The 22384-nt window shown below is 40.8% G+C and overlaps 1 protein-coding gene across 1 annotated transcript in view; it reads right to left on the reverse strand.

Moving 5' to 3' along the window:
• LOC132830225 (inactive serine/threonine-protein kinase TEX14-like) overlaps positions 1 to 22384 on the reverse strand; it is a 112417-nt gene that overhangs the window by 71024 nt on the left and 19009 nt on the right. The window contains exons 5-8 of the mRNA XM_060847758.1: positions 20278 to 20359; positions 19101 to 19231; positions 11841 to 11954; positions 432 to 555 (exon numbers count right to left, since the gene is read on the reverse strand). Of these exons, the coding sequence (XP_060703741.1) occupies positions 432 to 555; positions 11841 to 11954; positions 19101 to 19231; positions 20278 to 20359 (451 nt within the window). The remainder of the gene's footprint in view (positions 1 to 431; positions 556 to 11840; positions 11955 to 19100; positions 19232 to 20277; positions 20360 to 22384) is intronic.

Consider the following 22384-nt stretch of genomic DNA (forward strand, 5'->3'; position numbering starts at 1 on the left):
GATAACAATGGGAGTATATGAAAATAAATTATTGCTTAGTTTCCTCTTCTGCTATACTGCATGTGGCTTTACAGTGGCATCATGAAGTTTTTTTCCTTCAGTAAAGTTCTACATCTTGTGCTTATGTTCAAAAGTTACTTAAGAGAGCTGAGAAGACAGCATACATCGAAATGCTTTGAAACAGGAGCTATCAAGTTAAGAGAAAAAAGCAATGATGCCTAATGTAATTCATTACTTTGTTTCTTTATTTCTCTTTTTTGAAATAAACTCAAGTTTTAACCTGGGAATTCTAGCCAAAATTATAATAATGATAATGTACATAACTATTTTCAGTAAAGGCCGTCCATTCAGCAAAGAGTAACTGACACATGACATAATAACCATGAAAGATTTAAGTTGTATTAAAAATATTGTTTGAAATACTAACTTACCCTCTCATGCAATACTCCATAAAGGGAACCAAGATTAACTCTCTCGTACACTAAACGAATCTGATCCAGATCAGACATCTGGCACACAGCCATCAGCATCAGGAAGTTTGGGTGCCGAAGTTGACTGTAAGGTATAACAAAATATGGATACTGTTTGTCAAAAAATCTGTCCATGTTGTTTTATTCTAATCCATTTGACAGAAATAAGCCAGGTTAGGGCCAAACCTGGCAAAATATATCAAAATTAGTGCTCCCTGTGCGACTTAATGTTTTTGGTTCAGTGAGTAATATCCAAGCAATGCTGTGCTGATCACTTGATTTATTTTGTACTCTGACAATTACCCAGTAAATCTGCAAATGTTCTCAACAGACCTACATTAATTCCACCTGTTAATCCTTTTGTATGAAAACAATCAAGCTTCAAAGCAGTACACTAACAACCACCTGATGAAGAAGTGATGCTTCCAAAGCTAGTGTCTCCAAATAAACCTGTTGGACTATAACCTGGTGTTGTGCAATTTTTAACTTTGTCCACCCCAGTCCAACACAGCTCCTCCAAATCATGACTAACAAAGTATTCATCGATACTCATATTTCAAGGGTTCCTCTTGTTTCTGAAACATCCCCTCCAGTGTTATAGCAAATATGCAGCACAAGTACTTTATATGAGAATCAAACTGACAGCTTTTATCAGTGTTTTAGATGCAATGAAAGGTGACCTATCATTTTTGTGTAATCTGAGTACAACAGAAGCATCTTTGCAACAGTTTACCTGGAAGAAAATGTTCCCTCATTATTTCATGTAACAAGATTATGAATCCCACTTATAAAATGCAGGTTTATAATTTTGGTAAATAACACAGAAACCACAGTCCAAGCCAGAAATACAATCAGTATATTAAGATTATTTGATGATGGTTCTGGGACATTCCCCAAAAAACTCAAGAACATTAGATCCAAACAATTTATTGTATTTTTAAACACAGTTTAATTCCAAATAATTTAGAAATTATGCAAAGATTTGATGAATTCTGGCATGCTACATTCAGGATTTTGAGGAAGATCGTTTGATCTGCAGCAGTGGTAAAACTATACTTATAATTGGCATACTTTTGAATTCCTAAAATTTACTAATTTTATGCACTTATCTGTGTAAAAATCAAACAGTTCTGTTACATGCTTGACAGCATCCTCAAGGGTTGTTTATTTATTGAAAAATGGCAAGCAACTAATAACTTACTTTATCAACTCTCCCGTCCTATTAAACTAAACTGGGTACTTTACATGTATTGGCCCTAAGTTACAAATGGATTCCATTCCTGACTAGGTCATAAGTCAATTTGTATGCAGGTCATAACACAATACAGTACAGTAAAAAAGATCTGTTTGCAAATACAAGTGAATGTTTGCATGTCAGATCCTTAAATATATTAGTAGTTCGTAAGTGTGAGCATTTGTAAGTTGGACGTTTGTAAATCGGAGATCCCTGTATGTATAATCTGGAATTTTAAAAAGGTCAATAGCAACATATGACAGTCAAGTTTCTTTCAAAGTTCAATAAACGTTTTAAATCTTCACACTTAACAGTATTGTCACAATAATAAACTGGGATTCCATTTCTCATACTTGAAAATTAGCAATGCCAATCTATTTGAACCAACATTTTCACATTCAATGTCAATATGTGAGAAGTAAAATAAACAATGTAAAAATAAAATTAATCACTCAAGGGAGCAGTTCTACCCTTTAAAACAGAAATTATAGTTTCATATTTTCCACCTGTTGTACATTTGACCAAAAATCACAATATTAAAATAAGTGATACTATTATTTCAGATCAAACACATTTTAACATCTGCTGCATCCTCAGATTAAACATTTTGCACTCTAGTGCCTTCCCCACATAATCAATACTCCTGACCCTGCTGTCCTGGTTTAAGCCAGGCAGCCTGCTGCCGTTTTACACAGAATTTGGTGGCAATTATTTCAAGGATATGTACACAATTAAAATATAATCTGTTGCAGAAACAATGATTACAGCATGTCTTGGAGTAAGATGCTCTGTAATTACCTTTGTATCACTTTGATACATTCAGGAATTAATAATTTTGATTAATGAGGCAACTACAAGATCAGTGTCCTTTAAGTCTGTTTTGTGGCATCATAGAATAATGAAAGGTAAATGTGCAGCTGCACCAACAATATTTTGTCCTTTCCCCCATCATCTTTTCCCCTTCCTATCATTCTTTTCCCTCCCTATCATCCTTTCTCCTTCCTATCATACCTCCCCTCCCACAGCAACGAGGGTCCCTTTGATCCTCACCTTCCTCCCCACATCCTGAGTACGCAAAGGATCAAAAGCTTCCACATCCAACATGAATACAAATATTCCCCTCCCTTCCCTTGTCAGCATTCCCTCAGGGACACGCTGATCCAAGCCTCTTCCAACTGTTAAGACGGGCTACCGTCCCCGTGTTCGTTTGGAGGAGAGAAATACTGGATCTGATTCAAAATATAAGCTGTTTTAATGAGAGAGAGCCGTACACAAATACAGTGAGGTTTTCAGCTCACTGGAGAAGGCGCCTTCTGCCTATTGTTCTCTTTGTCTAGCTTTTTAGCCCCTCGCATCCCAGTGCTACATCCTTATTTGGTAAGATACGGTATACTGGTATGGCATTGGTCCCGAGCTGATAACATTCTGTTACCTCAGTTTGAGCTACGTGCATTTTAACACAGTTCCAATGTCCTGTTATCTTTTCACCCTCCCTGGGGCCTCTTCAGGCTATGCCATCAGCTTTTCAGTCTGCTCCTAGTGTAACATAATGGTCTACTTCTGCCTAGTTTAGCTAACAATTTCCAGACTTGCTAATACTACCTTACGTGAGCACTACCTAACAATAAAGTTTCTTAACACAACCTAACTTTAATAATGGATCCCAACACTCCCTCCCTTGGCCTCGAAAGAGGCCACACAAAATACAGCAGTTCGCGCGCAGCAGTCAGGACCCGGACGGTCGGTGAGCGCCCCTCCGTCGCTCCTTTGCAAGACCGACCAATTAGCTAAACCCGGCTTGTCTGACTCTAGGGAGACATAGTTATAGGGGATAGGAGTCCCTAAGCAGCATACAACATCACAAAGCAATCCGCGTCGCAAAAAATCCCTACTCTAGGCGCCTCTCCAGTTCGCATACAATCGTTAAGGCACAAGAAGCAGTGAAATAATACATAACAGACATAAGCAATCAAGAGTCGTAAACATCTACAAAAAGCCATCTCAAAACCAACAAAACGATTACTGAGTATGATAACAAAAGTGAAGAGAACCAGAGGAAAACACAAAGTGGATGAGTTAGGACGCCTGCAGAATGAAGGTCTGCTGTCTAAAGAACACCCAATTGTACAACCTCCCAGTAAAATCGGTCGTATTATACCATGACATCTTAAAATAAATTTTCAAACTACTGACATAGTGTCAAATCTTTTTTGTAATAGGATTCACTGAGCTCTCCTTCCTTCCCAAAGGTTTGTTGTTAAGTCGGTTCTGGAAGATGCCACAAAACCGGCATTTTCATTTGTCAAAAATACTGTGAATACAATGTACTGAGTGCACGATTTTCCTTCTATCAAGCTGCTTTGCCAGCCAGAAACTTAACCAGATTCCCGATACGGATGCAAAAGCCAGGGATCTGCTAAAGCCACATGACCACAGGCCATTATTCTGAAGGTCAATGCACGAATGTGCCTGTCTTAGGTTGTCCCTCGCTCGAGGAATCTTACCCGTCATTGGCTAACCAGTCACCTTCACTTGACCAATAAAAACCCACATCCATTTTACGGCTGTCAAGTACGGACACGGGCAGTGGTAACTGGCTTATCATTGTGAACAGTGGCCGTCGAGACCAATCGAAGCCATTTAGGAATACCAGATGATGGCTAGGAATCTCTTGAGTGAACAATAGTCTCTTGAGTCTCGAGGCATATAGCACTTCACAATCTCTAACTGCAGCATAAAAGCACAAATTTACCTGTTGTCAATTTGAACGGAAAAGAAAAAAATACACAACTAGGGGGTCTCTGCACCTCAGCCCTCACATTCTGAGGCCCTAAATGGGAAGGATTAGAAATGAGAGATACACTTATAAAGTAAAATCATAAGTTGTCCCGCGCTTCTCTCTCAGGCATATCTCCTCCATTCCCTCTGATACCGATCCCGTAATCTTTCCTTGGGGTGCCCCCATCACAGGCTCCTCCAGCACCGCTGCCTGGTATGCGGGTGGGGGGTCATCCTTTCCCGTCAGGGCATGGTCAATCGTTCGTGTCACAAGCGTCCTGATACATGGTATACAACAACAACCACAGGTAATAAAGATAGCAACAGAGATGCATAAACCAAGGGCCAGCTGTCCCAGCACAGTTCCCCATCTACCGAATGTGCTATTCAGCCAATCTATGACTGGGTTTTTTAACCCCTGACTGCTCAGAAATGATGCCAGTTGTTGTTCCCTTCCCTGTCGTTATCAAAATCATAAACGGAATGGCTCTTTCTTCCCTTTATAGATCAGGACACTCCCGCCCAAAATGCCCTATCCTTCCACAATAATGGCATCCTGCCTGTGGAGACCTTCGTCTCTGCCCCTGTCACTCAAACCCTCTATCAAATGCTCCACCTTGTCTCTCCCTATCCCCTTTCCTCTCTGCCCTACATGCTGTCACTTGCTGCTCCGGTTGCTCACTCTTGGTTCCATTCTTCTCCTAATTACCTCATCAACCGCAGCTACCATCATTTACGTGTACTGCTCCAGTCACTCGTCCTTTCTCTCTTTACAAACACTTTCTGTGCCCCTCCTAACAATTCATTTAATGGATTTATCCCACTTCACCCTTCTATCTTCCGTATCTTTCCCTATCCAGCATCCCCATATAAGTCTCCTTTCTCCCACAGTAAATAGTATATTCAAAATAGACATTAACTCAGCCCACAAATACAGACTGGGCCTCAAAAATAAATTAATTTGTTCTGACAATCCTATCGGATTCTCAACCAGGACCGTCATTTCCCTTTAAATGTTCCGACCTCCCCACTGGTGAGGGGGTCACACACAAACCCAATCTCCTTGTCCCCTATCAACACTTCCCGAAGGGGACAAGTCGTTATGTTCTTCCCTGTTTCTTTCTTTTAAGAAATTTTCCAATGTTCCTATCTTCCCATATGCTCAAACACCAATTTATCAATTCATGCTTGACTAACTTTAAGGCCTGTTCCTAACTTGTAAACATATTTATATATTTACGTCCATTTATTCAGTGTTTAATATTTAAAATGTAAAATGCATACAGTTCCCAATTTTGAAATCCACTGTAATCATCCAGATTTAGTACCCTAATTTAGATCCAAAATTAGTTTTCTTATGTACTCCTGACCAATCATTTCTCAATTACAATACTTTAGGTCGTAAAATAATCAGAGCTGTCTTACAACAATTTGTCAATTCAAGTTAAAAACTTCTAACGCATGCACAATGGTCGAATCCAAGGTCACAGATAATAACCATGGAAACTTTCGTTTTTTACAACTACCCACTGTCGAACGAAACTTCGACTGTCCTTCATAAATTGCTTTTATGTAAAAATAAAAGAGGTTAGTAAGAAAAGTAGTTAGGGAGTCATGACTCATAAAAGAACAGAAGTTATTAGCCTTAAAAAATCATGTTAAGCTCACATAAAAAGAAATCACTTTAAACAGCAGTCCTGGAACTCAGGCTCTAGAAACAAAACCAAGAAAATAATCACCAAACAAACAGATGCATCTGAATCAGTTCACGAAGGGTTAAAGTCTTTGCAGGCTGTACTCCCAAAATGTTTACTTCAAACGTGCTGCCCTACTCTCTCTACCTATCTCTCTCACAGACACGGTCTGCTAGTGCTCAGCAGCATTCACATTCTCTCTCTCCTTGGGATATGACACACAGTTCTTAATTCCACAGACCCACTCAGAATTTTTTTTTATATCAGTTATATCAATATCAGTTACCGACTAGTCTGTTCTATCTCCACTGAATCTCAATAAAATCTCCAACCTGAAAAAAAATCATGTTAAGCATTCATAAAAAATCACATTCAAAAGCACTCCAGGGACTCAAGTTCTAGGTGATAACGCTCAAACATTCATTCACTAACAAGCAGATGAATTTAAGCCAGAACACAAAGTGTTAAAATGTCTGCTGGTCGAGCAGCCCTTTGTTAGTGTCTTGCACTGTCTCTCTCTCTCTCTAGGGCAACAATGCAAACTTCTCCCACAGACTTCCACACACAAACTCTTCTTCTCTCACAAACTTTTACAAACACAGAAATACTTATACACACATACAGACGTTTACACACCCAGAGACTCTATCTTTCTCATAAACAAAGTCCCTCTCACACACACATACACACACACACAGTCGCTCTGTCCGTAACTCTGTGCCTGTCTCTGTCCCCGGTCCTCTGTCTTTGTCTCTCTCTCCACCACGGCACTCCTGGGTGTCGGGCGCACGAATGCACCACCTCGACTCCTGACAAAGCCTGTCCCGATCAGCGCTGTCCTCTGGTCAAGGGAAGTATATACTTTACTCCCCAGTCATTAGTGCAGGAGGGAAGCCTACGCTTTACCCGAGATCGTCTAGCGCGGAGGGAAGTCTACGCTTTACCCGAGATCGTCTAGCGCGGAGGGAAGCCTACGCTTTACCCGAGATCATCTTGCGCGGAGGGAAGCTTAAGCTTTACCCAAGATCGTCTAGCGCGGGGGATTATACGTTTTACCCCTAACAATACTTTCAGCGCCCACCTAGAGCACTTTTTCTCTTCAACACACTACCCACCTCTAGGACTTTCAGTGCCCACCTAGAGGACTTTTTCTCTTCAAAACAATAATACTCACCACCCCTAGGACTTTCAGAAACCGCGCGGCCGGGTTGACCCTTCACCTAGGGGACTTTTCTTCATAAATAAACGGTCCGACTCTCTCTCGGGCTGCCAAGCCCACAATTTCGGTTGGCAAAGAGTTGTGAGACGCCGAGCAAATAAGAATTTAGCGTATTCAAATCCCTACTGGAGATCTTTTTTGAAAAAAGGCGCCTCCAAGCCTGATTAGAAGTGGCCGGCCGTTCGGCAACCTCTCAATCCCTGCCAACAGGCGTGTCTCCACTCCCTCCACACGTTCGGGGTCACCAATCTGTTAAGACGGGCTACCGTCCCCGTGTTCGTTTGGAGGAGAGAAATACTGGATCTGATTCAAAATATAAGCTGTTTTAATGAGAGAGAGCCGTACACAAATACAGTGAGGTTTTCAGCTCACTGGAGAAGGCGCCTTCTGCCTATTGTTCTCTTTGTCTAGCTTTTTAGCCCCTCGCATCCCAGTGCTACATCCTTATTTGGTAAGATACGGTATACTGGTATGGCATTGGTCCCGAGCTGATAACATTCTGTTACCTCAGTTTGAGCTACGTGCATTTTAACACAGTTCCAATGTCCTGTTATCTTTTCACCCTCCCTGGGGCCTCTTCAGGCTATGCCATCAGCTTTTCAGTCTGCTCCTAGTGTAACATAATGGTCTACTGCTGCCTAGTTTAGCTAACAATTTCCAGACTTGCTAATACTACCTTACGTGAGCACTACCTAACAATAAAGTTTCTTAACACAACCTAACTTTAATAATGGATCCCAACACAACCCAACAGCACCTCCCCATACCCCCACAGTACCTTCCCATACAATTGCAAAAGGTATAATACTTGCCTGTTTACCACTTCCCTCCTCACTATTTAAGGCCACAGGCACACCTTCCAGGTGAAGCAGTGATTTATCTACACTTCATTCAGTATAGTCTATTGTATTCACTGCTCACTATGTGGTCTCCTGTACACTCGGGAGATGAAATGCAGACTGGGTGACCACTTTGCTGAACACTTTCATTGTAAAAATAGCATTGAGCTTCCAGTTGCCTGCCATCTAAATGCACCACTATATTCCAATGCCAACAATTATTTTTTCAATTTCCAAACTATACTTTATTCATACAAAATGTTTATATACGTACATTGTCACTATAGCAGTTTGATTCTGTAGAAAATCTTTACATACGTAGAACAAACAAACACAAAGCATTTACCTATACAAGACTACATTTTCTTACATTTGAGGCACCACAAGGGTCCAATAATTGAACAGCTCTTATTGTACTTTGGTTGAAAGACCTCAGAAGGTGGTCTTTCCCCACTGTGCCTTGGCAGCAGCTGCCCCAAGCTTTAGTGCATCCCTCAGCACTTAGTTCCGGACCGTAGAATATACTAGTTTGCAACACTCAGTCAGGGTGAACCCTTTGCTCTGGAAGACCGACAAGTTTCGGGCAGACCAAAGAGCGTCTTTCACCAAGCTGATGGTCCTTTAGGCACAGTCGATATTTGTCTCGCTGTGCATCCCAGAGAACAGACTGTACAGCACAGAGTCCTGCGTCATGGATTGCTCAGGATGAACCTCGACAAAAACCACTGCATGTCTCTCCAGACTTCCTCTGCAAAGGCACATTTCAGAAGGACATGTGTGACAGTCTCTACTTAGAGTCATTGAGATGTACAGCACGGAAACAAACACTTTGGTCCAATTCGTCCATGCTGACCAGATATCCTAACCTAATCTATCCCATTTGCCAGCACTTGGCCCATATCCCTCTAAGCCCTTGCTAATCATATATCCATCCAGATGTCTTTTAAATGTTGTAACTGTACCAGCCTTCACCACTTCATCTGGCAGCTCATTCCATATAAGCCTATGGCCTCTAGTTGGACTCCCCCACTCCAGGGAAAAGACCTTGATTATTTATCCTACCCATGCCCCTCATGGTTTTATAAACCTCTATAAAGTCACCTTTCAGCCTCCGACGCTCCAGGGAAAACAGCCTCAGCCTATCCAGCCTCTCTTTATTGTTCAAATCCTCCAACCCTGGCAATATTCTTGTAAATCTTTTCAGACCATTTCAAGTTTTGTAGCATCCTTCCAATAGGAAAGACACCAGAATTGCATGCAATATTCCAAAAGTGGCCTAACCAATGTCCAGTGCACTTGCAACATGACCTCCAACTCCTATATTCAATGCTCTGACCAATAAAGGAAAGCATACCAAACACCTTCTTCACTTGCCCTCGGCAGTTGCTTCAAGGGCAGCTTGTGGTGGCACACAGAGTCCGAGAACACATGAACGATCTCACAGTAGTGCCCTTCTCATCACCAGCCAAGCAATGTCTTGGTACTTGTTGGAAAGTTCTGGTGATGAGGCATTCTGCCAAATGATTTTGACAATCTGCTTAGTGAACATCATGACAGGGTCCAATGACACTATAATTTCTGAATCAGGCCTGCTGCAGTTCTCAACAGAGGCTCAATGCAAGCTGGAGGAAAAACAGCTTATCCTCTGCCAAAGCACACTACAACCCTCAGGACTCAACACCGAGTTTAATATTTTCAGAACATGAACACCCTCCATTATGTTTGTTACCCTTACTCACACCCTTGCATCCGGTCTAGTATGGGTTGCTCCCAGCACAGAGTTCTCATTTTCAATCATTTGCACTTCTCATTAACACCCTTCCCAGCATTTATTTCTCTCAGTTTATCATCAGCAATCTCTTTGTTTTCTATCCCTTTCCCCTCTCTCTCTGGACCTGCTATCCATGTACTTTATTCTCTCCCCCACCCCATTGTCAACATAAATACCATCCTTTCCCAGCCAAGGTCAGTTCAAACAAAAGGTTACTGAACTCTAAACACTAACTTTGTTTTTCCTTTAGACCTGTTGAGTTTGTTCAGTACTTTCTAGTTTTGTTTCAGGGACATTCAGTTCTTTTTCTCATATTGCCTAATCAATCCAATCAGAGATGACATTATACACCTTGGTAAAAGCTGGGAATTGTACCCATCTCCTGGTTCAAAGTAGGGACATTACCAATTACCACAACAGTCCACCGAAAATGTGATAACCACTACACTAAAGAAATGGAACAGAAACTCACCTCTCGATATCTTATGATCAACCTGTTCAGAGTTACTATTCACCTCTGGAGCAGATGGGACTTAAACCCAGTTTTCCTGTCCTAGAGGAAGGGACACTACCACAGATCCTCAAGAACTAGTTCAGACCTATAAAGGTCTCTGACTTACGATTTACAAGTCACAGTTTACAACAGACTGAGGCAAGTATCTTGGCTATTCAGGCAAATACAAGTGGTGTCTTGAGGATTAACTTCTCCAGAAGTGTATGCAGTGTTCAATCTCACATAATCCCTAGTTGTTCCTTCAAATGTAATACAAGAGGAGGAATACTAGTGGCAGAGTCTCCAGCTCACCAGACTGGGATAACTTTCAGTTATCTTCTGCTTTATTAATAACACAAAAGCAAGTTATATTGTCTGTGTATTATCCCAAACTGAAAATTGTCATTAATGTAAACACATATGGGCCATTTGCTGAAAAATAACCTCCTTGATTAGACAATTATTTAAGCTGGTGTTTCTGGCTAAAAAGATAGATTAAAAAGTTCAAAACATTCTAAGACCACTTAGGATTTGAACCATTCTTGATATCAGAAGCAATTCTCTCACTGGAAAATAGTTTGAATCTTGCTCTCTGTTCCTGGTTCTCCTGATATATGGCACAGCTAACAGGTTTAAACTGACACAAACCTCTTCGCTCAGTGCAGACTCAAACTATTTAAATTGGAGATGTGTTTAAATGAACCTTTAGAAATAGTACTTTTACTCATTTTCATAGAAAATAAAATAGAATATAAATAGAATATAAAATAAGACACTTCAATTGGAATTAGCGAAACCAAATTAAAAACCAGAAACTCAAAACATGCTCCAGGTAGCATTTTATTGTGAGCTATGTATTCAGGAACATGGGTAATTTTCTGTATGAAAACCCCTGACTAATGTATGGATGCCTCACATTTAATAGTCTGCCCTCTGTCCCTCTCCATTCTGTGGCTGGAGCACATATTTAGTCAAGAATGGTGCACGACACAGGAGGCCTGAAACAATATCGACACTAATTCAACTGGAGTAGTTATATACCATAACAGCAATTTTTTTCATAATATTTGGGTATTAATGTCCATTTCTAACTGCTCTCTGAGAACAGTTAAGACTGAATCATATGGATATGTGTTTTGGATTATAGGCCAGACCAGGTAAGGATGGCAGATTTCCTATTCTACAGGACATTAGTGACCCAAAAGGGTTTTTTTTTGATAACTAATTTTCAATTGCGGAGTTTACTTATTAATTGAATTTAAATTCCACCAGATTAATAGTCCCGCTCTCCCCAATATTAAATAAATCTCTAATACGGATAAAGTTGTCTTTATTTGTTTACCTGCAGTACTCTTGCTCTGCAATCAGTAAATCAGCCGACAATCGTTTGCTGCAGTTTTGATGAGTTGGAAGATTCATGTGTTTCACAGTGACCCGAATTCCATTCCATGTTAAACTGAATCAGAAATAATATTAAATGTCTGACAATTAAGCCAATATAAAGCATATTGCCACAAAGATTTTGGCTTCTTTACCTTTCACATTTGAAGTTCATGTCCTCAGATCTCCCCGGCCAATCAATAAATTCATTCAATGAAACACACAAAACAAGACAGTCTCTGATTGGGTGTCCAAGAAGTGTGAGTTGACTGATCCAAATCAGGACATGGGAAAAGGACTGTAACTGGCCTCAGCATGATGAAGGTATGAACTAGTCAGGATTCCTGCTCAGGTTTACTATTCAGGGAGCTCTGGTGGAAGCGCATTTTTGGTTGTCTCAGGTCAGAACAATATTAAGCTCAGATCTTATATCCATGCAATCACCCAATACAGACTCAAACATGAAGAATGACTCGGCAAGATGGCGGCGAGTCTGTAGAGCTGCTATGGACAGCTCTGCCTAACAGCTATGTCATACTGGTGTTTTTTGCCATCCCTTGCCAACTAATATGGTGGAATTATTAGTTTAAGACTTTACAGAACACATATTTGTTAATATTTGGGATTGGGAAGGATGCCAAAGGGAAAAGGAACAAGCAAACAGCAACAGAGAGGACACTCCCCTGAAGCACTTACAACACCAGAGGCTACAGCAGCAGCAGCCTCTCCTGAACCTCCCGGGGACCTGACAGACTCACAGGAATTGGCCGTGGCGATGGAGAGACTTACCTTGAAAGTTGGGGCTGCGATTGAGGAGATCTGTGGGGAGATTCGTGCCTATCTCCAACCTATTGCTTCCATGCTGCAGAAGCATGAGCAGGAGTTCCAGGGCCTCGGGGAGAGGATGGAGGAAGTGGAAGGTCGAACTAAGGCCTCGGAAGCTGCAATGGAGTCCTCATTAAGTCGGATCCAGGTGCTGGAGCAAGAGATGCGGGCTTTGCAAGACCATATTGACAACCTCGAAAATCGAGATCGGAGGATACATCTCTGAATTGTCGGGCTCCCTGAAGGTGAGCAGCCAGACAGCTTCTTTGAAAGCTGGCTGCCGAAGGTTTTGGGCCTTCACATGGAGTCCAGCAGGTTACAGATTGAAAGAGCGTATTGGGTTACAGTGCATAGGTCAGGGCCGGTGCAATGCCCCTGCTCGGTCCTAGTGCACTTCCACTCATATAAGGACAAGCAATAAGTCATAGAAGCTTCCAGATCCCTGGGAAAAGATCCGGAGGCACTGCTGTACAAGGGGTCAAAAATCATGTTTTTCCAGGATTTCTCTACAGCTGTAATTTGAAAGAGGAAGTCCTTCGATTAAGGGGCTGAGGAACCTGGGCATCCAGTACTCCATGAGACAGCCACGAGGGCTCAGTTTATACATTTGACTCAGCGGATAAAGCTAAAAACTTTGTAGACACTTTAAAATAGATGGATTGGCCTGAATACGGTTAATGATTATTTCTTTTTCTATCTTTCCCCATGTTTTCCCTTCCTTCTTTTTATTCCTTTCTTTCTCCCTAATAATTTTCTGTTTGGAAAGGGGGTACAAGACGTTGGAATAAGTTGTTCCATTTTTTTAATAACTGGATTTTCTGATGGGAAATTTTGTGAATGCTCTTTGTTGTCTCTCCCCTTTTTTTTGTCTGTTCTGTTTCTCTTTTAGTCACAAATAGGGGTGACATGAAGCCAGGAATGGGTGGAGTGCTCATCCTGACTTGGTCTTTTTTCTGTTGACTTAAGGATCATCTCCTTGTTTTTTATGTGGCCTAAGGCTGGGGCACAGTCTGGGTTTGAAGGAGCTGTGAAGGAGGGGATGGGTAGGGTGAGTGCTGCCTATGGGCAAGGGGAAGAGTCTTCCATTCAAGGTTTTATAGTTGGTTTTCTTGTAGTTTTTTGGTAGTAATAGTTGTTGATAGTTATGATAGAGTAGTTTTGTATATATAGTTCTTTGACACTATGAGTCTTTATTTACTTATGCTCGGTGCTTTGTAAGCAGGGTTCTCCCTCCGAGGGGTTCAAGGGTGTCTGAAAGGGGATATGGCTAAGCGTCTTATTAAATGGTGCACCATATTAAGGGAAGTCATTCGCCTGTTAAAAGGAAAAAAGTGTTTTCTAGCCTTAAGAGGGAAAGGGTTGATATCGCTTTGTGCAGGAAACCCATGTTGATGATGGGGAACACCTGAAATTACAACGGGAGTGGGAGGGGGGGGGGTTTTGACCGGGTATTATTTTCATCCTTTACTACTAAAAATAAAGGAGTGGCGGTTCTTATCCAGAAAAATCTTCGTTCACATTATTAGAGCAGGTGAAATATGAGCAGGGGCGGTTTGTGATACTTAAAGCCCTGATACAAGTGGAGGAATATGGCATTTTAAATGTCTACTGTACTTCGGCGCATCCCCTCAAATTTTTGATTAATGCTTTCTCTAATTTGAGTGCTTTTGGAACAAGGCACATTATTATAAGGGGGGGGATTTTAATAGTCTTCTGGATCAGACAGTGGACAGGATGCCTTGTGGGCCCCCAACTATTTCTTTGCAGGCCAAGCAGGTGGTTGATTTATGCGAGGAGTTGGGGCTAGTGGACATTTGGAGATGTCTTCACCCTACCGGAAGGGACTTCACTTTTTTTTCAAACCCATATAAATGTCACACGAGGACTGACCTCTTTCTGGCTCCCTCAGCCCTTCTGGATTCAATTATCAGTTGTAATATTAGTAATATAGCTATCTCTGATCACGCAGCAGTATATTTGGAGGTTAAGGCCAAGAGTGAAGGACCAGGTTTGCAGCACTGGCGTTTGGATCCTTTTCTCCTTAACGATTCCAAATTTATGGAAAACATTTTGAGGAGTTTCAGGAATTCTTGACTATCAACTCAGGCACCGCTAGTAGTCCGTCTCCGCTTTGGGAGACTACTAAGGCCTTTGCCAGGGGATTAGCTATTTCCTATTCGGCTAGCCGGAAACGACAGAAGGAGGAACAGCAGCGTCTACTTGAGACACAGTTGAAAGCCACTGAGGCAGCACATTATGCGCGGCCTTCGGTAACTAAACTACAGCAGATCACGGCCCTCCGGGCAGCCTTGAATTCAATACTGACACAAAACGCAAAGAAAGAACTTGCTTTTGCTAGACAAAGGCTGTTCGAATATGGGGATAGGCCAGGGAAGTATTTAGTGTACCTGACTAGGAAAAAGTGTGCTCCCCAATCCATTACTGCAATCAGACACAGCGCTAGGGTCCTTACATACGATGCTAAAAACATTAATGAGACTTTTTGGTGCTTTTACTCTGAATTATTGAGAGAACAGGAGGGCTAAAATGGAGACCTTTTTTAACAACCTGGACCTCCCAGGGGTAACCTTGGAACAGGCCTCTCTCCTTAATACCCTCTTGACAGTTCAGGAAATACAGGAGGAAACTAGGCAACTTCAGAGTGGGAAAGCACCTGGCCCTGATGGTCTCCTGGGTCAGTTTTATAAGGAGTTGATAGGGATTCTGTCAGGGCCGATGTTGGAGATGTACAATCACTCCTCTCTGCACGAATGCCTACCACCATCTTTGAGAGAAGCTAATATTTCCTTAATTCTTAAGAAGGGGAAAGTTCCTGAGGATTGTGCCTCATACAGGCCCATCTCTCTAATAAATTCAGATTTCAAGATTCCATCCAAGATCCTGGTGCTGAGATTGGAAAGGGCGTTGCCCCATATTATTAAAGAGGACCAGACAGGCTTTATAAGGGGCCGTAGGTCCTCTAATAATATTAGAAGGTTGCTGAATATGGTCCACGTTTGTCAGCAATGATCGATTCAGAGTTGGTGATTTCCTTAGATGCAGAGAAAGCATTTGACCGGGTGGAATGACGGTATCTTTTTTATGTCTTAGAACAGTTTGGGTTGGGTGGAGGTTTTATATCGCCACCTTCTGGCCACGGTCATCACCAACAGGATGAAGTCTAGGAATTTTAGGATTAGCCACCCTCACCATTGTTGTTTATTTTGGTGATAGAGCTGCTGGCAGAGGACATTCATCAGAACGTCCACATAACCGCTCTAGAGGTGGGATCAAGGGCACATGAGATTAACACTGTATGCGGATGATGTCCTTCTGTTTTTATCGAACCCGATCACCTCCGTACAACGTATCAATTCATTTGGGGTTAGTTCAGGATATAAGATTAACTTTACAAAATCGGAGGTTATGCCTTTGGGGAACCTTAAGGATGTGCCAGAAGTTGAAGGAGGCCCTAAATTCCCTTTTAAGTGGTCACGGGCAGAGTTCCAATACCTAGGTATTTTTATTACCGCCAAGTTTGATCTGTTATTTCGGACTAACTTTGCTCACTTGCTCGACAATATTAGATGAGATCTCCAGAAATGGGAGGCTCTTCTAATTTCATGGCTTGGCCAAATACCTCTCATTAAGATGAATGTTCTTCCTCGTTTGCTTTATCCCACGCATATGCTCCCTACAATGTTTCCCAGGTCAACGCTGCGGAAGCTTATGGGGTGGTTTGGTTCCTTTGTCTGGCATCGTGGGCGGCCCCTCATCAAACTTACTAAATTGCAGTTGCCTCAAGGAGGGGGAGGAGTTGATTTCCCGGGAATCAGGAGGTATCAATTGAGTTCCCTGCTGTCCTTTGTCTGTGATTGGGTAGGTAATGATCCAAACTCAATTGGCTGGATATTGAGGCGTCCCAGGCAAAGTGACCTCTTATTAACCTGTTGTTCGTGGATAAGATGAGGACAGTTATGGACCACTGCCGGAACCCCATTGTCATTAGTACAGTCAAGGCATGGAGGGCGATGCATCAGAGTAAGGGTTGTTTATCCAAGACTTCACCACTTACCCCTATAGTTGACGAGGGTTGATGGACTTAGGGTTCAAAATATGGGCGAGAGGAGTTTCTAGTTTGGGAGACTTGTTTGAGGAGGAAGTTATGATATCTCTTGAGCAACTGAGCCACAAATACGGGTTGCCCAGCAGAGACCTTTTCCATCTTTTTAGGTTAGGGATTTCATCCAGAAGAAGATTACTCACTAAGCCCTATAAGCCTGATACCAAGAGATGCTGCTATGTTCCACAAGCACCCTTTCGATTAGTGCCTTCTATCGCCTGCTGGGTGGCAAGGCCTGGCAGGATATTAACAGGTTATGTGAGATCTAGGAGCAAGAGCTGGGAGTGGAGATCTCTTCTGAAACATGGGAGAACTATGGGAGAACACTCAAAAGATCTCAATCTGTAATAGAACATGCTATGCAATTAAAAGTTTTGCACAGGGCTTATCTGGCACCAGACCATCTGGCGAAGTTTTAAAAAGGGGCAACTTCAGTGTGCCCCAAATGTAAAATAAGTGTAGGTACTCTTACCATTGCTTCTGGACATGTCACACGCTCCGTGTTTATTGGAGCGCTGTGGCGGGAGAGATAGGGAGGGTATTGAGGACTAAAGTCAAAGTAGACCCAATATCTTTCCTCTTAGGTATACCGAATTTACCATCTTTAGACGGGCAGGGGAAGAAACGATTTAATATTCTTGCATACTGTGCACGGAAGAATATTCTGGTGAACTGGGTGTCTGAGAACCCACCGGGCTTGCTGGGATGGCAGAAATTAATGGCACATATGGAGCACATTCCCTTGGACTTTTTTTTACAAACATGGTACACCACACAACAGACCATTTTTATAAGACATGACAGTCCTTCTTGAGTTATTTGGATATAGATTTGTCAGCTATCTTAACTAGGGTGCTTGTTTAACCAGGATGGTTAGATTTGTCAAGCCCTGGGCCCTGGAGGGGGTCTCCTGAGTTAATACGGGTATATATACAATGTTCCCGTTCCTTTGTTTGGGAGCTTTGCACCAAGCAGAGCTGTTCTGTATTTTGTGCGGTTTTTTTTGGTTTTTTTGCTTTTTGTTTGGTGTTGCTTTGCACTGTGTTAGGGTTTTTTTGTATTATAGGGTAGGTTAGTAATTAGTAGACAATAATTGTATCATAATTTGTATTTTTTTTCTTTTTATTATACTGATATTTGTTATTGATTGTATTTTTCAATAATTTTATATGTTTGTAAAGTTTTTAAAATTTGCCAATAAGTATATTTACAAAAAAAAATGAAGAACAGCCACCGGGCAAGGTACCAATGGGCTATTATCGAAATGAAACAATTTCGCAGCAAAGTGTTAACGTCTTCAAATAGCTCAAAGGGTGAGGGAGAGTAAAGGCAGAAAGTTAGTAAGAAATTCAATATTTCAATCGTGTTTTGAGTAGATGTAGATTCACATATCACCAGAAAAATAAATATTTTTCTGAATACAGCTCTCCATATGCAAAAAGATATTCACAGTCCACAATATACATTTGTCCTTCTGACATAGTACTCAGAATAATATATATTATTCCTAGATCATTACAACTGTGAAATGCATTTGACATTGTCATGAAGATGTGGGTGTACTGTACAGTTAAGAGAGTTAAAAGCTAGCAAAAACTACTTGACAGTACTATCTGAGAAAAGATATAAGGTAACATGTGATCCAGCTACTGGAGTAGCTAGGGTAGCTGGTTGCCCGGAAACGACAAAACAGATTTGAGTTAGGCCAATCACTTTAAATTAAAGCCCGAAAAATACCAAACTCTATTTCAGCTTGAATTTAGTATATTGACAATCTTGAAAGCCAATGACACAATTCGATACTTTGGAGGTATAAGACCAGGGAAAATTGAACAGTTGAGAAGAAAACTGCTAAGCTAACAGCATGTAAAGATGCTCTGAAAACTAGCTCTCTTAAAAGGTACTTTTATCAATCAGTAACCTGTGAAGCAGAATCCCCAAGAAGAAGAAAAGAAGATTTTACATCAAGCTAGTTTTTGAAAAGTTGAATTTTGGTAAATCTTAATTGGAGGGGGTTTATCAGACTAACATTATGGAAGGGAAAGTAAAAGATAAATGAGAGAAAGGAGTTGTAAACAGTTGTTAGTTAATTATTCTCTGTTAAATTTTAAGAAATAAAGTTGTTATTTTTACTTTAACCCTAGTTCTTGGCCTACCGAATTTTCACAGATTACTGCACAGGATAAATCTTTCCTGTGTTGCTGGGTTAAATTAAGCAGGAGGGTTCAGCCCATGTCGTAAAAATATAGAATATACTATACTGTAAAAGCTTACTTGGTCATTGTTGTGTAAGGTCCATTTGCATACGAAAAGGTTGGTTCATCATCTGCCTGCACCAATTCCTTTTCATTAACAATTGGGATGGAAGCAAGGTAAGCTAACTGTGCTGGTCCATGTAGACAGAACTGCAAATACAAAAATATAAAATAAGAAAGCAGTGTGCAGCTGGATAGTTATCCCAAGGAGAGAAAAAGTTTTTTCAAAAGCTTCAGGAAAATGGCTCTCTCATTCAAAACCTAGAAATATATTGGATTTCATTTTCTAATTTTTAATATGTAATATATCTGTTTACACGTTTTATCTCAAATGACTGGTAAAAGGGTAATGGCAATAACTGAGTACTCCAATCCTTGACATTAATACTACACAGGCAGCTTTTTTATAAATAAAAAGATAGCAAATGTGTAAAAACAGGGAAATGTTATGCACCAAAACATTAGATCCTACGTCAGATGTTCTCAAACATGTTCAGGATTTCACGAGAATAGAAGAAAAGCTCCCATAGGGTTATGATGTCTATTACCATGCTGACCAGGAGAAATATTCCTTTTAGTTTCCAATCTTATTAACACAGTAATCAGAGAAAACCTTCCAGATCTTCAAGCACTTATTAATACTGCTCATTTTTACAAGGCTATATACAAATAGAATGAACCAAATTTACTTTTACTATAAGGAATTATACAAATCTTTAACTGGAGTTTTGCAGATATGTTCCAAAATGCCAGAATACATCTCCCTATAAATATAGCTACTGGATTATTATGGCTGAGCAAATCTTCATGCTTGATCAGTTTATATTATTTCATCCACTTCATTGTCAAGTGGTGGCTATGACTGAACCCTAGTTTTAACTGGAAGTTATTTGTGAGATTCTGATGTCAGAAAGTTTCCAGAAAAAGATACTGAGTAGGTTTCATTCTGCGCTTCATCAGTTATTCAGTTTCAAAATGGAATAATCAAAGCAGAAAAGGCACATTTTTAGCTTTTTCTTTTTACTTCAGATTACCAGCATCTGCAGTATTCTGATCTTATATACTGGTTTATTACAAGTTTGCTACTGAAAAAAATTAAGGAGGCAGCAAAAAAATAAGTCAGTTTCAAAAAGCAAAAATCATGATGAAAGCTATGAATGGTTATGTGTTCAGTTTTAAACATGTATCCAGATTACCTTCCCAAATCCAAAGCACTGAACTCTCTGTGATGAAATACTTTTATCTTTAGGGATGTTGAGAAACTCCATGTCTTTGTTCCTTAAAAACACAAGAAAAATAGTTGACAAAGATACAATTAATATCATATCATACATTGTTAGGTGCCCCATAATTTTTTGGGAAGAATTAATGTTTTATTCTTAAGAGCATTTTTAGCAGGCCGCATGTGAACAGACAATGCAGCAAAATACATCACTGCATATATTGATGTAAGGATTAGGATTGATTGTGAAGCCTCCACAGTCAAATGGTTTTCTACAGTTCAATGGCAAAGGCATTTTACCACAGCAAAGAGTCAATGCATCCCACAGAGGAAATGAATTGAAGCTGGGATGGACTAGTCAGCAACGTAACATTCAATCCCTGACACTTACTTTGTCTGCTCTTATCCCAGGCAACAAGCCATATGAGGCAAATGGTGCAAACCATTATTCAACACCAAAGGCTATAATTAAAACATATTATGCACATATTGCCTGACTGAAGCAACTCATAGTCATAGCAACTCATACAGCACGAAAACAGACCCTCCGGTCAAACTAGTCAACACCAAACTTAATCCCAAAACAAACTAAACCTGCCTGCTCCTGGCCCATATCCTTCCAAATCTTTCCCATTCACGTATATATCCAAATGTCTTTTAAATGTTGTAATTGTACCCACGTCCACCACTTTCTCAGGAAGTTCATTCCACATGCGACCTACTCTCTGTGTAAAACATTGAACTCTTTTTTTTAAATCTCTCTCCTCACACACTAAAAACGTGCCCCCTAGTCTGGAAATCGCCCATCCTAGGGGAAAAAAAAACAATCATTAACTCTCACATTCAGTTTTGCTGCAGTGTTATCAGTTTTATTACGAATTCACAGTCTGCAACAAGAGTCAAATAAAAGGTGCACAACACTGCCAAAAAATTTACTTCAGTTTTTTTTTCAAAATGTACACTTTATTTAGAAATTTTGTAGAAGTACACTGCAAAACGTTTCAATCTGTAAACTGGGTAAAGTAAAATATAACTTAACTCATCTCCATAGGTCATCTTTCACTCTTAGGTGCCTCAATACAATTGTAATATTCTTAATAATTAGAATATACATGTAAGCGAGGCATGCAGCTTAAAAGCAAAACATTTCAAGCTGAAAATTTCAGAAAGTGCAACAGATTGCGACTTGTCTCTATATACTACACTCCATTTTGAGGTGCCTCAATAGAATTTTAATACTTCACACATACATTTCTTGTAATAAACACAGCCCAGGGGGTTCAACAGTTTCCAGTCCCTCTGTGTATGACGGCTGAAAGGCATTAGCTACGTTTTCCTACTGTTCCTCTTCAGCAGTTGTCCCAAACATCGGCATATCCCTTGGCAGATAGTTCTAGAACATATAATGTGATAATCTGCCACACTTAATCAAGGACAAGTCTTTGTACTGGCAGACCAGCAGAATTTAGACCAAGGAACATCTTTCATAAAGTTGATGGTCCTCCAGCTGTTGTTGGTCATCTTGGTGCATCTAGTGTCCTGCATCATGGAGCAGCTTGGAATGAATCTCAACAATACCAATTACATCTCTCTCCACACTTTCTTTTACAAAGGCACATTCCACAAGGAGGTGGACAATAATCTCTTGCCAGCATAGTGACTTTGAAGACAATAAGGAGGGGAACCTCAAGGAGCTGATGGAGACAGACTTTCTCAATATCAGCTTGAGATTTTGTTTGAAAGTTCTGGCAATAAAGAATTCTGCCAAAAGTCTACTCATGGAACCAACTGACAGAATCTACTATCTCCTTTTCCTAAGTAGAGGTCTGGAGAAAGATGCAGTGGTTTTTGTTGAGGTTCATCCCGAGCAGCTTTGTAACGCACGACTCCTTGCTGTACAGTCTTCCCTGGAACTATCAACTCAGTGAAAGATGCTCTTTGGTCTGCCCGTAATTTGTTGGTCTTCCAGAACAAGGAGTTGATCCCGACCAAATGTTGTAGACTGGCACAGTTCAAGCTCGAGGAGTACATGCTGAGGGACTCACTAAAGCTTGGCGCAGCTGCCAGCGAAGCACAGTGGG

This window comes from Hemiscyllium ocellatum, chromosome 31 (assembly GCF_020745735.1).
Source record: "Hemiscyllium ocellatum isolate sHemOce1 chromosome 31, sHemOce1.pat.X.cur, whole genome shotgun sequence".
NCBI lineage: Eukaryota > Metazoa > Chordata > Chondrichthyes > Orectolobiformes > Hemiscylliidae > Hemiscyllium > Hemiscyllium ocellatum.